A 12,926-nucleotide genomic window follows, 5' to 3' on the forward strand; every position below is an offset into this window, starting at 1 on the left:
CTTTTTATTATGTATTAGATATTGTAATTATCTTGTTTATGTCTCTTATGTTTATCTTGTCAGCTGATAAAAGAAGTAGAAGTGCATGACACCTGATGTATCATGCATGTTTGATTCTTGTTGATCCCTAGGCTAAAAGAAAATCAAGCTGATACCAGATATGTGTGAATCTCATACCATGCCATGCCAACTTAAGAGGGAAAGACACTCCCTTTCCTGCCTCCTTCTGGATGGCTAATGCTAGATTTTCCTGGAATCTTCGTCCTACAAATGGCTTTGATATCTGGGATGTTAAAGCTCAATCGAGCTTCCTTCCACTAAAAAATTATATGCATTTGCTTGATTGGTTTCTAGAACTGACGCATTAAAACCTCTTTGCGAAAGAGTTGCCTGCACTTCTAGGTTGGCTGGTCTGAAAGCTGAAAATGAGAGAGTTGAATATTCTGAATGGTTAACAGATGTGCGGCATTCTTTGCTCTTTTAGGAGCGAGTAAAGAAAACAAGGAGCTTGACAGCCTGGGGCCTAAAAAAAAAAAAAGTAGGAGGGCCACCTTGAAAGTTGAAAGGTGGCTTTTTGTAGTGGTCTCGCGATTGCAAATTTGTACTGCATGAAGGAATAGTAGTAGTGTTTCAGTCGTCAGTGCAAACAATCAAGCCATAAGGGGATTTAGCATTTTACTTGATGTGTCACGTATATTCCAGTCTTGTGGAGACGAACCCAAGGGTAGATTCTTGCTGTCTTTTCTTTGGCAGTGGGATGGGGCAACTGTGAGCAGGATAACTGAAAATACGAAATTCCCACTGCTACTGGACATATGTATTGCGCCGCATCGGGGATTCGGGAAAAGGAAAGAATGGCAAGGAGAGTCTCCGCCCTCCACAGTCCTCCCTCTTGAAGCATTTGAAGCGCCAATGGCGAAACGGTGATGTTAGGACTTACGAATTATTACGGAATGAGATGTACACACTACAAAAAGAGTGTATATCAAAGTGCTTCGATCCGTACTTACACATGCCGTGCTCCAACACAAAAATCTGTGTTTCCTTCATTTTTGCTTGTACTCCAAACTATTAACACTGATGATATGTCCGGCTTCAACTATAAAAAGTAACAACTAACACCCTCGTTTATTTCTATCCATCACGATAAATGAAAAATAAGTGAAAAGTATTAGGTCACGCTGGTGGAATCTAGTGAAAAGTTCATTTTCTATTCCTCCTAGTATCCATACATGGTAGATAATTGCTGGAAACACGTAGGTGAGGTCAGGTTACTGTTAGCCAGATTTTCTTTACAGATAGGCTACAGATATGGAAACATTGGAAAGTCTGTTGTCATTTGGTGTTCCTCATTACTACTGGTGGGTTCCGTGCTCTTAAAAAATGAAAAATCTATAGTAATGTCAATGATAACGGAAGCACTTTGCTAACTCTTACAGGAAAGCTGGCTTTTCCTTGTACTTTGGTTCCATGTAAATCATTTCCATTCTGGTGGCAAGAAATAACTTATGCCCCGTTTGGTTTTACAGATATTCCGAATTAATCTCATTTCCTTTTAGTATCAAAATATCATTTAAAAACAAACATTTTTCAATTTCAAGTTTTCAAGTTTTTCACCTAATCATTATAAATTTTCTAAATTTCTAAATAAAAAAATAATTCTATTTTTCAAATTTCAAAACAAAAATTATATTAATAAATTATATTATAACAATATTTTAATTTTTTATTCAACTTTTTCTCTCTTATTTCTTAAAACTTCATAAAACATCTTAACTCGAACAATTTCACTATTATTTTTAAACTATTTTACTACTATTTATAGATTTTTCATCTCATCTGTATAATTAAACGAGACATTAGACTATCAATAGTTTTGTGGCAAGAGAATTGGTATTGGATGAGTCACATATAACCATTAAATACAATTTAGCTAATTAAACATAAAAACCTCTGCATTGGATTAGACATAGCAATCTAATTTTGGTTATTAGTTACAGTGCTTTGATGCAGGAGAATCCGAGTCCAAATTCGAAACTGATGAGGCTCAACTGACAGATGCAACGTTAAAAGTACTGGACTATTTAGAGAATGTAGACTAGTGCAAAGTCGTCAGGAAGCGATAAAAACTTGGGTTAGGAGCGATAGATTTGGGCGAAGAGACTTAAGTAGGTGGCAAGAGTTAAAGACTTAGGCGGGAAGACTTATTCCTTGGTTGGGCCTCGAGACTTATCTCTTAGTTGGTTGGGCGAGAAGAAGTGGTGACATCCGTATTTTAATTATAACTTTGGCTACAGGTGTTAAAATCGCACTTATAACCTCAATTCGGAAAAGCTCTCTTCGGCGTGCATGTCATGGTCACCATGATTTGCCTAGTGGGCCCCTTCCGACTCCAAAATCAACCGTTTCTACCTCCGTTACGTCAACTTTAGTCCACTCTATCATTTTTTGTTAATTTTCTTTTACAGTAATATTTATTTATAGTAACGATTTTATTCCAAATTCTTAGGCTACATTTTAGTCATAGTTATCTTATTCTTTATTATATGGTTTGGCCTTAATTATAGTTTTGTCATTCTTCATTAGCTATTTAAGCCTTGCTTGTGGGCTTTAACAAGGGATCGATTTATTTTTATATTAAAACCTTAATCTCAAAGTTTATCACTATTTGCAATTTTCTCAATCTCAATACCTTGCGTCCGTTGTTTAATTAGCTGGTAGAATAATATTCTATTCTGTTCCAGCTTTATGTCTCAACAAATTTGTCTACGCCCAGTAACTCTGCCACGTCATTGTTTATGTTATTTTCTCTATCCAAAAGTTCACCGCTCATGTTTAGCTACAGTAACTTGAAATGGTTCAACAAATTTGATCTCAATTATAGTAAAGACATTTTATTATCTTATCCTTATTTAATCCCAGCCAAACAGTAACAGTACAACAAAACAACTTCCCTCAATTTATCTCTTTTTAGGCTTCGTTTGGAACATGAATTACTCTCAACTCATTTCAACTCATCATTATAACTTTTTCAAATCTCAATAGAAAATATAATAAACAATTCAACTTTTTCAAATTTAAAAATAATAATAATATTAAAAAATAATATTTTAACAATATTTTATTATCTCAACTCAACTCACTTCAACATCCAAACTCATCCTTACTATTCTTATTTGGCATAGCAGTAGCCATGTCATTTTAATATTTCATTCTTATTTTTTTATATGATTGTTGAATTGAAAAAAAGATGACTAAAGAGACAGATGGATAATGTAGACATTCGGTTGGAAGCAAGAAAGGATGGCAAGTTAAATTTTAAATTAGTGCAATCATAGAATTTTAAATATTAGTGTTAGATTTAAAAAAATAATATCATTGAAAATATATGTAAACAAAATAATTTAGTTAAAATGAATGAAATAACCATTATTAAATATAAACTATGCGCATTATAAATTATTATAATTAAAATAAAACATATTTTATTTGATTAAAAAATATAATATTAATAGTAGATTCTACTAGCAAAATATGGAGAAAAGAGTCAAGACCTTCGACAAGTATTATAAGGAAAAAAAAAAACTAATATTTTATTATTATATAAAGTTTTGATGTATAATTTAAAGTGGACTTAAGTTTTGAATTAAATAGATAAAGGAAAAAACTACTATACCCACTTCTTTTGACACCTCCATTTGACCGCTGGTCAAAAAATTTTTTTTTTTTTTTTACTTCGTGATTAAGAAAGTGATTTTAAATATATTGGTGTATTTTTTTATTTTTTAAATATATTTAAATATGTTAAAAAATGTGAAAAGAAAAAAAAGCAAAAAAATATATTTTTTCACGTTGAGCGGTATGTCCAACGGTCAAGATGGGGCAGCATAGTAGCCGCATCTGATATCCATTTTTTTTTTTTTTTAAACGAGAAAATGCGGCTCCTAAAATTTATTTGCACCCAAAGTTCAAGCATTAGACCTAAAAGATTAGTGTCTTCACAGTTTTATTGGGGGTTGAAAACTGAATTAAACCATTCATTTCCCTTTTATCTCTTTAAACTTGGCTCGTTTAATACAAGTTTCTATAAACTTAGAAAAAATTTATATTTATTATTGTTATAGTCTTAATCTTAACTTTAAATAGAGGAAATCATATTCTTAGTCAAAATATAAACTTGCAAGTTTATTTTCTTACCCAAAAAAAAAACAAACAAACAAACAAAATTTATTTATCAAAATTTGCAGACAAAATTGAAAGATATAATCTACGAGTAATGCTATATACAAGTCTCAAATAAACAAACTTCGTACCAGTCCTTTGTAAAATAATGGATCCCACTAATAAATAATAGTTTTTTTTTTTTTACACTTTTTTAAGATGGAATCTACTTTTTTACAAGGACTTGTATGAAACTTGTATATTTGAAACTTGTACAAATCATTTCTCATAATGTAATAATCTATTTTGTAAAAACAAAATAGCTCACAAACAAGCTCCATCTAAGACTCAAAAGATAAACTTTAGCTTGATACGAGTTCGAATAAAACATGGCTCGACTCCTCGCCACACGCTCAAACTCGAGTTGTTTACCCTCATAAATCAAACAATACTGCCGAGAAAACAATCGACGCATTTCAACATTTAGATCGCGAGGGATTTCATCAATTTCTGAAGGGTATACTGAATGAAAAACCTAAAGTACATTAATCAGAAACAAAGGAAACATCAGAGAAACGCCATTGAAATCATTAGCTAAGTAATGGCGAACCCTGCAGCTATGACTTACATGCTTACTTGCAACGGACAAAACAGCAGAAACAGCAGAAAAGTAATTACCAGAAATGGCGTTGCCACCCCAACGGACAAAACAGCAGCAAATGCAGACTGGCTGGTCTTAAACTGAAACTAGACGTATACACACTACAATCTAACCTGTTTGTTAGCTCCAAGCAGGGAACTACCCCGACATGATTTCAAACGCATTACTTGTGAACATACTGAACCATTCCACACGATCTAGAACAATAAAATCAGTGCTCCAGGTAAGCAGAATGATAATGCAGTTATAAACTTTTTGACCATAAACTCTACTGAACCTCAGAGCCATACCTCTAATGCACTTAAAGGATAAACATCACCAACCAGCAAGGTAAAGAATCAGAAGCCATAAACCAAAAACCACAGGTATGAGTATGTAATGAATAAATCGAATTCTCCTGGGCCATCATCTTTCTGATTCCTGTATACAACCAAAAGCTTATGCAAAAGAAGATACTTCAAATCTCGAGGCAAATGGAAATTTCTTTTAGGACAGGTAGAGCAACAAAAAAAATAATGGCTAATAATAAATTGGGAAGAAAATTATGTCTCTTAGAGGAGCAATACCCAACACTATCTCAATTGCTAATCACAGTACCTGTTTTTGGGTTACTAAATCACATTACATGAAAGTGAACAACATAAATGATACATGATAAGAGCCCCATTGTATATTGCATCGGAAGCCTTTATCAGAAAGCTAGAAAAAAGGGGAAAAAGAAATGGACTGAAATGAAATGCTATTTAAGGGATGCAGTAACAAGTGCAACAACTGCGCTATCTCCACAACTCACCACAATCTATACATAAACTGAAAAACGTTACAAAGAAACACAAGTCCTTCAATCCACATACGTTGTCATATGTTCTCCACCCAACCTCTAACAACTATTAAGAAAATATATGTACATTACCTATAAAGGAAAAACACGAATGTACGTACTTGTAAAAAAAAGTAAACAAATGTACTGAATCAGAAGACTAAAACAACATGAGTAAAAGCAGAACGAATAAATAAGAGCAATCAGATAAACAAAGGCTCAATTTTACAGCTTAATGCTAAATAGCCAAACCATAAGCACCCCAAAAGTACGAGTACAGTCTGCAGAGTATTCACTGCAGGAGGAGGGGCGGGGAGTTTGGGGTGCGGTTACATCAATTCATCTGAATCATATACTACTAACAAAACTGAGACCGATATCAAATTTCATGCCAGCTTTAAAGAAATAAACAACTCAAACAAGCCACACAGTCATTAGGATAATTCAATTTAGCAGAAGTGAAGAAACAAAGATAATTTTCCACGTTTAAGATACATCAGAAACAGACAAAACAGAAATCAAACTACAAACACTAACCCCACGAAACCAAAGAAATCACCTTCCCTATTGATGCTGCAAATTAAGACAACCCATTTAACCTTGATGATTCCATTGTCACTTGGCAGCATGAATCTGAGTCAATAAACTAACCGAAACGACCAAAATCCAAGTGACCATATAACAAACCAAATACCCCACAACTATTACCAACCAAATTGTAGAAAGGGTCCTTAAGCGCAAAATCAATCTCGATAATATCACTATCTGTTCCCCAAAATAAGTGTACAAATCAAGACCGCAATGCACAGAACCTCATCTCCTCACCCAAGAAAGCCAATTACTGCAATGCCCACTATAAATCAAACCTCGAATACGCATCAAAGCTGTGAAATCGGCCAATCACCGCAATACCAACCAATCAAACCTTAGAAAGCAAATCACCAGTTGTAATCATAAGAAGTTTCATGAATGATAACCAAGAAGAAGAACTCAAATCCGGGTATACGTTGGCCTTACTGGCTGAGTCCCCACGACCGAGACCAACCCACCTTCCACGGCGCTCTCCTCGTCAAGAAACAAGTCATCCGTGCCCCGAAACGCCGCGTGCAACCCGATAACCACGACCCCAACTATTAGAGCCACCAAAACATTCAAACCCACATTGGTCAACACCAATGCTATCACAGTAACAAATCCCAGAGCGCCAAGCACGACTCTGTCGTCCAAGGATTGACCGAAGAGGACGATTGGGGTGTCCCTATCGAAGTAGAGGAAGAACCAGGCGACAAAGACGATGAGGAAGACGATCATGGAAACAGGGTGCCATAGGAGACTGAGGAAGAGGATGAAGAGGACGGTCAAAGCGTAGTTGACCCGGAAGTGGTAGAAGTTCCGTCTGATACGGGACAGAGCGTCCGGATAGGAGAAAGGGAGGGAGAACGAGGAAAAGGGGGTGAAGAGTTCAGCCCAGGGACGCCGTGGGGCTATAAGGGTTTGGGTTGCGCGAGTGGCGCGCGAGATGAAGGTTAGGGACGTCGGGGAGGAAGGTTGTGGTTGTGTGGTTGTGGTGGTGCTGCTGCCGTAACCTGCCGGTGATTTCAGAGACATTTTCTGTAGATATGTGAAATAAAAAGTAGAATTTCGTTCAGATCTCGGCAATTGAAGAGGGAGAGAAACCCCGAAGGTAACAGCCAAAGGAGTGAACTGGAGTGAAGGCTCTCTCTCCGGGAACAACGACCGGAGATTGACAAAAGCAAAGCAAAGGAATTATTTTCTGAGGGTCCTGGGCCTCCGGCCATCGTTTTGTATCTCGTTTCCGTTTTTTTCTTTCTTTTTTTACATTGAATAAATAAATAAAAATAAAAAATAAATAAAAATAAAAGAAAAATAATTCAGAATAACACAAAAATACACTCACAACTCTAATATACTTTTAAGACTAGTATACTCTCAATTTAATCCAAATAGAAAATATTTATTTAGCATAGCATATTGAGTATTTAGTTATTTCACTTGTGAATGTGATACGAAATAGCAAAAATATTCCTTATTTGTTGAGTAGTGCGATAAGTATGCATGACTTTGTACAAAGTTGTATCTCTTTCGCTCTCTAATAACACTAGCATTAGATTAATCAAATATCAATTTAGTTTAAATTTTAACTAATTTTTTTTAAATCAACTGTATTGGACTAGCCAAATCACTTCAAATCAAGTTATGAGTTACAGTAAATAGAAAAGCAGAGCCATATTTGATGAGATACTATTTACCAACCAAAAGAATATTTTATTAAAAATTATTCCAACTTTTTTCACTCACTCCCACGTCTACCCTCTCCCTTCCTTCCGTTTCTCTTCATTTCTTCTTCCTTTATCTTCCTTTCTTTTCATGTTAAATAATTTGTATGGACAGTAAAAATTAAATTATTAATTAATAAATGGAGTGTATTTGTAAAATATAAAAAAAGTTATTAAAATATATAATATTATATTATTATTTTGACTTTAAACTGGCTAGTCTAATGTGGATTAACCTCTTCAAAACTTTAATCTCAAGTTTTAGTTGAAATTTAGACTTGGCCCTAGCCATTGCCAATGCTCTAAGAGTAGGGTAGGAAGAGGAGAAGGGGCAATCACGCACTACTCGTTGTTAATAGAGTCGTAAAAGTCCCAACGTACAAAGGAGATCTTGGTGGAACGGTAAGGAGGAGTTGGAGGAAATTTGGAATCAATTGAAACTCAGTGATGAAGAACAATCAGAAATCAACATCAATATTGAAAAGACGGAAGAGATGCATAGTCAAGGGGAACGTAGTTTGAGTGGCAAAATATGCACGAATCAACATATAGGAAAAGAAGTCATTCGATCCACCATGTTGAACACCTTCATCATTACTTTTGAAAAACAAGAAGATAGAGATCGAGTTCTGGAAGGTAGACATGTTTATTCGATACCAGTATTTTTATCTTGAAATTCTTCAATGGCAATACTCAACCGCACCTAATTAGTTTTGATTCCGAACAATTTTGAGCCCAATTGCATAACCTCCTAATGACATGTATGAATTGTCAAGTAGAGAAACAAATAGGGGAAACGATTGGTAAAGTGTTGGAAGTGGATGTACGTGAAGATGGAGTAGGTTGGGAGAGTTCCCGAGAGGTAAGAATTGAACTTGAACTAAGGAAAGCTGTAGCCTGAGGAAGAACAATAAACATATAAGGGAAGAGCATGTGGGTGCCTATAAAATATGAGAAGCTATTGAAGATGTGCTTTAAATGTGGTTGAATCATTCATGGGAATCAAGGTTGTTCGAGTGATGAACTGAGAAAAAACCATAGCAGTGATAACTGATAAGGATAGTCAATTCGGACCTTAGTTAAGGGCTGACACCGGAAACTGTTGTGGATCAACTGGTTTTCAAAACATAAAGAGGAGAACCAGAGCAATAATGATTCTCAAAACCACAAAAAAAATCTGAGAGCTTGTCAACCCTACTATTTCAAGTTCCAACCCGACGGAAGATAGTGCTGCTCTAATTCAATCAAACCGAGGAAAACCAGTGTTTGATGGCGAGAGAACATTAGCAATTCAGGTGGAACTGAGGAAAGTTTGAAAAACACAGAGACATTGGGGATGGCAACAAATCTTGGAGCAATCATAGATTATCAGGAGTGATTTTTGAATTTGAGTAAAGATAAAACTTAGTCTAGGGATTCAAAGTCCAATTTGGTGAGAGGGCCTATTGTCTCTGTAAATAAGAAACAATTAGGCCTTATGATCTCCAGCCCACAAAGCCCAAAGAAGAATAATAGGTAGTATGGGCTCTCCGCAATAGAGGACGTTAACCCAAAGGCTCATTCAAAGATAAACCAGTTTGTGACGGATGATCACTCCTTACTTAGAGCTCAAGGGAAAGTAGTGGCAACCAGAAGAAGCAGAAGAGAAGGGCAAGAGGAAATGGAAATGTAGGTGAGTCTATGCTCTTATCCTCTTTTAAAAATGTTCAATTTTGGATGGGAAAAAGGCAAAGAGTGACCGAGGGGAAGGAGAAGGTGTGAATGTTGTGATATCGTTAGAGACTGCCGTGAGAAATCATCATACTAAGCTGAAACTTCCAAGGGCTTGGGAACCCTAAGACAATTCAAGATTTTTGCCTCATGGTAAAGGAAAAGCAACCCAAAGTGTTTTTCTTGATGGAAACCCTTCTCAAGTCTTGTAAATTGGAAGCTCTTAGGAGAAAACTGGGTTTTGATGGGTGTTTTGGGGTGGAACTTGTAGGAGTGGGGGTTTGGTCCTTTTGTGAAAATCTAATATAGGTCTTGAAGTTTAGAACTTCTCATTGAGACACATTAATGTTTGGATCACTAAGAAGAAGCACATAGTGAAGTGGCTTATTACTGGCTTCTATGGCCACCGAAAAGCTAGTGAAAGGAAAGAGTCATGGGTAGAAGGCTTGACATCAAGATGTTCAAACCATAAGCCACTAGTATTATCATTCAATGATGGATTTCTCAGGCCTAATAGGAGCCAAAAGTTGATTAGATTTGAAGCCAATTGGACCAAAAATAAAGAATGTGAAAACATTATTAAGAAGAAATGACAAACTGGTGATTTATCAACAAACTCTATGGTACGAGTACAATCTACACTTAACAAGTGTAGTACTGGTACTCTCACCAGATGAAGCAAAAGGAAAGTTAGAGCCAGTGAGAAAGATGTAAGATAAAAAAAAAAAAATATTATCATATGGTTACAAGAAGCAGAGGGGCCACACAATGTGGAGTTGATCAAAAGATTACAGAATGAAGTAGGAGCAGGAGCTTTATTAGAGCAAGAAGATATCAAATGGAGGCAAAGGTCAAAGAGAACCAAGTATCAACTTGGGCTAAATATTTCCATGCCTGTGCTACTCAAAGGAGAAAGAAAAACTAGATTATATAGATTAGAGTCTCTAATTCTATACTCTGGATAGATCAAGAGGAGATTCAAAATGTTTTCTAGAATTATTACAAAGAAGTATACCAGTCAAAAGACCTTCAACAGAAGCAATTGAGGATTGTTTGAAACATATGGAAGCTTGAGTAACAAAAGACATGAATGACTAGCTATAACAAGAATTCACTAGATTGGAAGTTGAGGAAGCACTGCACTAAATGACCCCTTTAAAATCCCTAGGCCCAGATGAGTTTAGGGCATGTTTCTACCAATTCTACTGGAGTGTAGTTGGAGATAAGGTTAGCACTATTGTTCTTAAATTCCTGAATGGAGAGGACTTGGTCCCCTCCATAATTTTACATATATTGGTTTGATCCCTAAAGTTAAAAAACCTATATCTGTTAGTGAGTTTTGACCTACTAGTTTGTGTAATGTGTTGTACAAGATAATTACTAAAACTCTTGCTAATAGACTGAAAAAGATGTTGCCAGATGTTATTTAACTCAACCAGAGTGCTTTTATTCTGGGAAGACTATTGATAATATCATGGTAGCATATGAAGCTCTGTATTCAATGAAAACAAGACAAAAAGGAAGAGAATGGAGTATGTCACTCAAATTGGACATGTCTGAGCATATGACAGAGTGGAGTGGGTCTACTTGGAGGAAGTTATGAAGAAACTTGGGTTTTGGACAGAGGTGGGCTGAACTCATTATGAAGTGTATTACTTCAGTGCATTACTCAATTTTGGTGAATGGGAAGCCTAGACAAAAGATTATCCCCTGAATGGGTATTAGGCAAGGACACTCCTTATCTCCATACATTTTCCTCTTGTGTGCAGAAGGCCTCAATTCAATGATAAAGTACTCAGATAAAAAATGTACTACTAGAGGTGTTTTAGTAACAAGGAGAGGATTAGAATCAATCATGTTCTTTTTGCAGATGATTGTATACTATTTTGCAGGGACAACTTGAATGAGTGGAGGAGTGTGATGCAAATTCTGGAGAAATATGAACAAGCTTCTGGTCAAAGTCTCAACAAGCAGAAGACTACCACATTTTTTAGTCCAATACCAGTTGTCACATCAAAGACCAAATTTTCAAGGAAGCAAGAGCAAGGGTGAGTGGTGACTATAAGAAATATCTGGGGTTGCCCATAATGGTTGGAAAGTCTAATTAGGAGATCTAAGAGAGAGTCTGAAATAAAATTAATAACTAGAAGAATCACTTCCTCTCCCAAGCAGGTAAGGAGATCCTTATCAAAGTAGTGATACAAGCAATTCTTACGTATTCAATGAGTGCTTTCAAGTTGCCAAGGCAATTGTGCAAGAAAATGTCTGCTATTATGGTCAGATTTTGGTGGGGACACATGAATTATGATAGAAAGATCCAATGGAAAAATGGAGTAAGATTGGTATATCTAAAGCTAAAGGAAGGTTGGGTTTCAAGGACATTGAAAGCTTCAATCAAGTCATACTTACCAACCAACATTGGAGTTTATTGACCAATCCCACCTCTCTGGCAGCTACGATTTTGAAAGAAAAATACTATAAATTAGAGAATTTACTGGAGGCCAAGTTAGGAGGGGGCCTTCACTGATTTGGAGGAGCATTTGGGAGTCGATGGATCTGCTTAAAGAGGGTCTAAGATGGAGAATGAGAAATGGAAATAAAAATATATGGGGAAATAGATGGTTGGCTACTCCTAGCACTTTAGTGTGCAATCCCCAGTGCATATTCTTAACAAGGATTCAAAAGTCAAAGAACTTTTAGATGAAGAAAGAGGCTGCTGGAATGTTAAACTCATAAGAGAAGTGGTGGATGATGAACATGTAGAAGTGATTTGTAGTCTACCTATTAGTAAGATGGGTAGTGATGATAAATTAATTTAGGGCCCCACTAAGAATGGTAGGTTCTTTGTTAAGAGTGCATACTATTTGGAAGTAAGCAAAAAGAGGAGAATGGAGTGAGAGCCTTAAAGCAAGAATGGGGAAGCTGCTAGGTGGAAGAGAATTTGGGAGATGAATGCTCCAAATGTGGTTAAATTTTTTGTCTAGAGCTGTCAGTGATATCCTTCCCACAAAGAGAAATTTGTTCAAGAGAAGAGTAATTGAAAATTTCTTTTGTCCCATTTGTGAGAAAGTAGAGGAAACAAATTGTCATTCTATGTGGAATTGTGCCGCGGCCACTGATATCTGGGCTGAACCTTTGAGCTCTGTTCAGAAATGGGTTTGTAAGGAGTATGATTTATTCAGAATTCGGGAGGAAATGGTGAGCAGATTAAAGAAACAAGAGTTGGAGGAGGTTGCTTCAATTATGAGAAGGATTTGGTTTAAAAGAAACAAGTATA

The 12,926-nt window shown here is 36.0% G+C and overlaps 1 protein-coding gene across 1 annotated transcript; it reads right to left on the reverse strand.

Moving 5' to 3' along the window:
- Positions 1-6,076: 6,076 nt before the first annotated feature.
- On the reverse strand, positions 6,077-7,437 carry LOC121260681 (PRA1 family protein E-like). The gene has a single exon (XM_041162635.1). The coding sequence runs from the start codon at positions 7,248-7,250 to the stop codon at positions 6,633-6,635; it is 618 nt and encodes a 205-aa protein (XP_041018569.1). The 5' UTR covers positions 7,251-7,437; the 3' UTR covers positions 6,077-6,632.
- Positions 7,438-12,926: the final 5,489 nt, after the last annotated feature.

The sequence above is a fragment of the Juglans microcarpa x Juglans regia genome, chromosome 4D, assembly GCF_004785595.1.
Source record: "Juglans microcarpa x Juglans regia isolate MS1-56 chromosome 4D, Jm3101_v1.0, whole genome shotgun sequence".
In the NCBI taxonomy this organism is placed as follows: Eukaryota; Viridiplantae; Streptophyta; class Magnoliopsida; order Fagales; family Juglandaceae; genus Juglans; species Juglans microcarpa x Juglans regia.

Coding starts and splice junctions, on each gene's coding strand:
- LOC121260681 (XM_041162635.1), bottom strand. CDS start 7,250: ATGTCTCTGAAATCACCGGCAGGTTACGGCAGCAGCACCACCACAACC.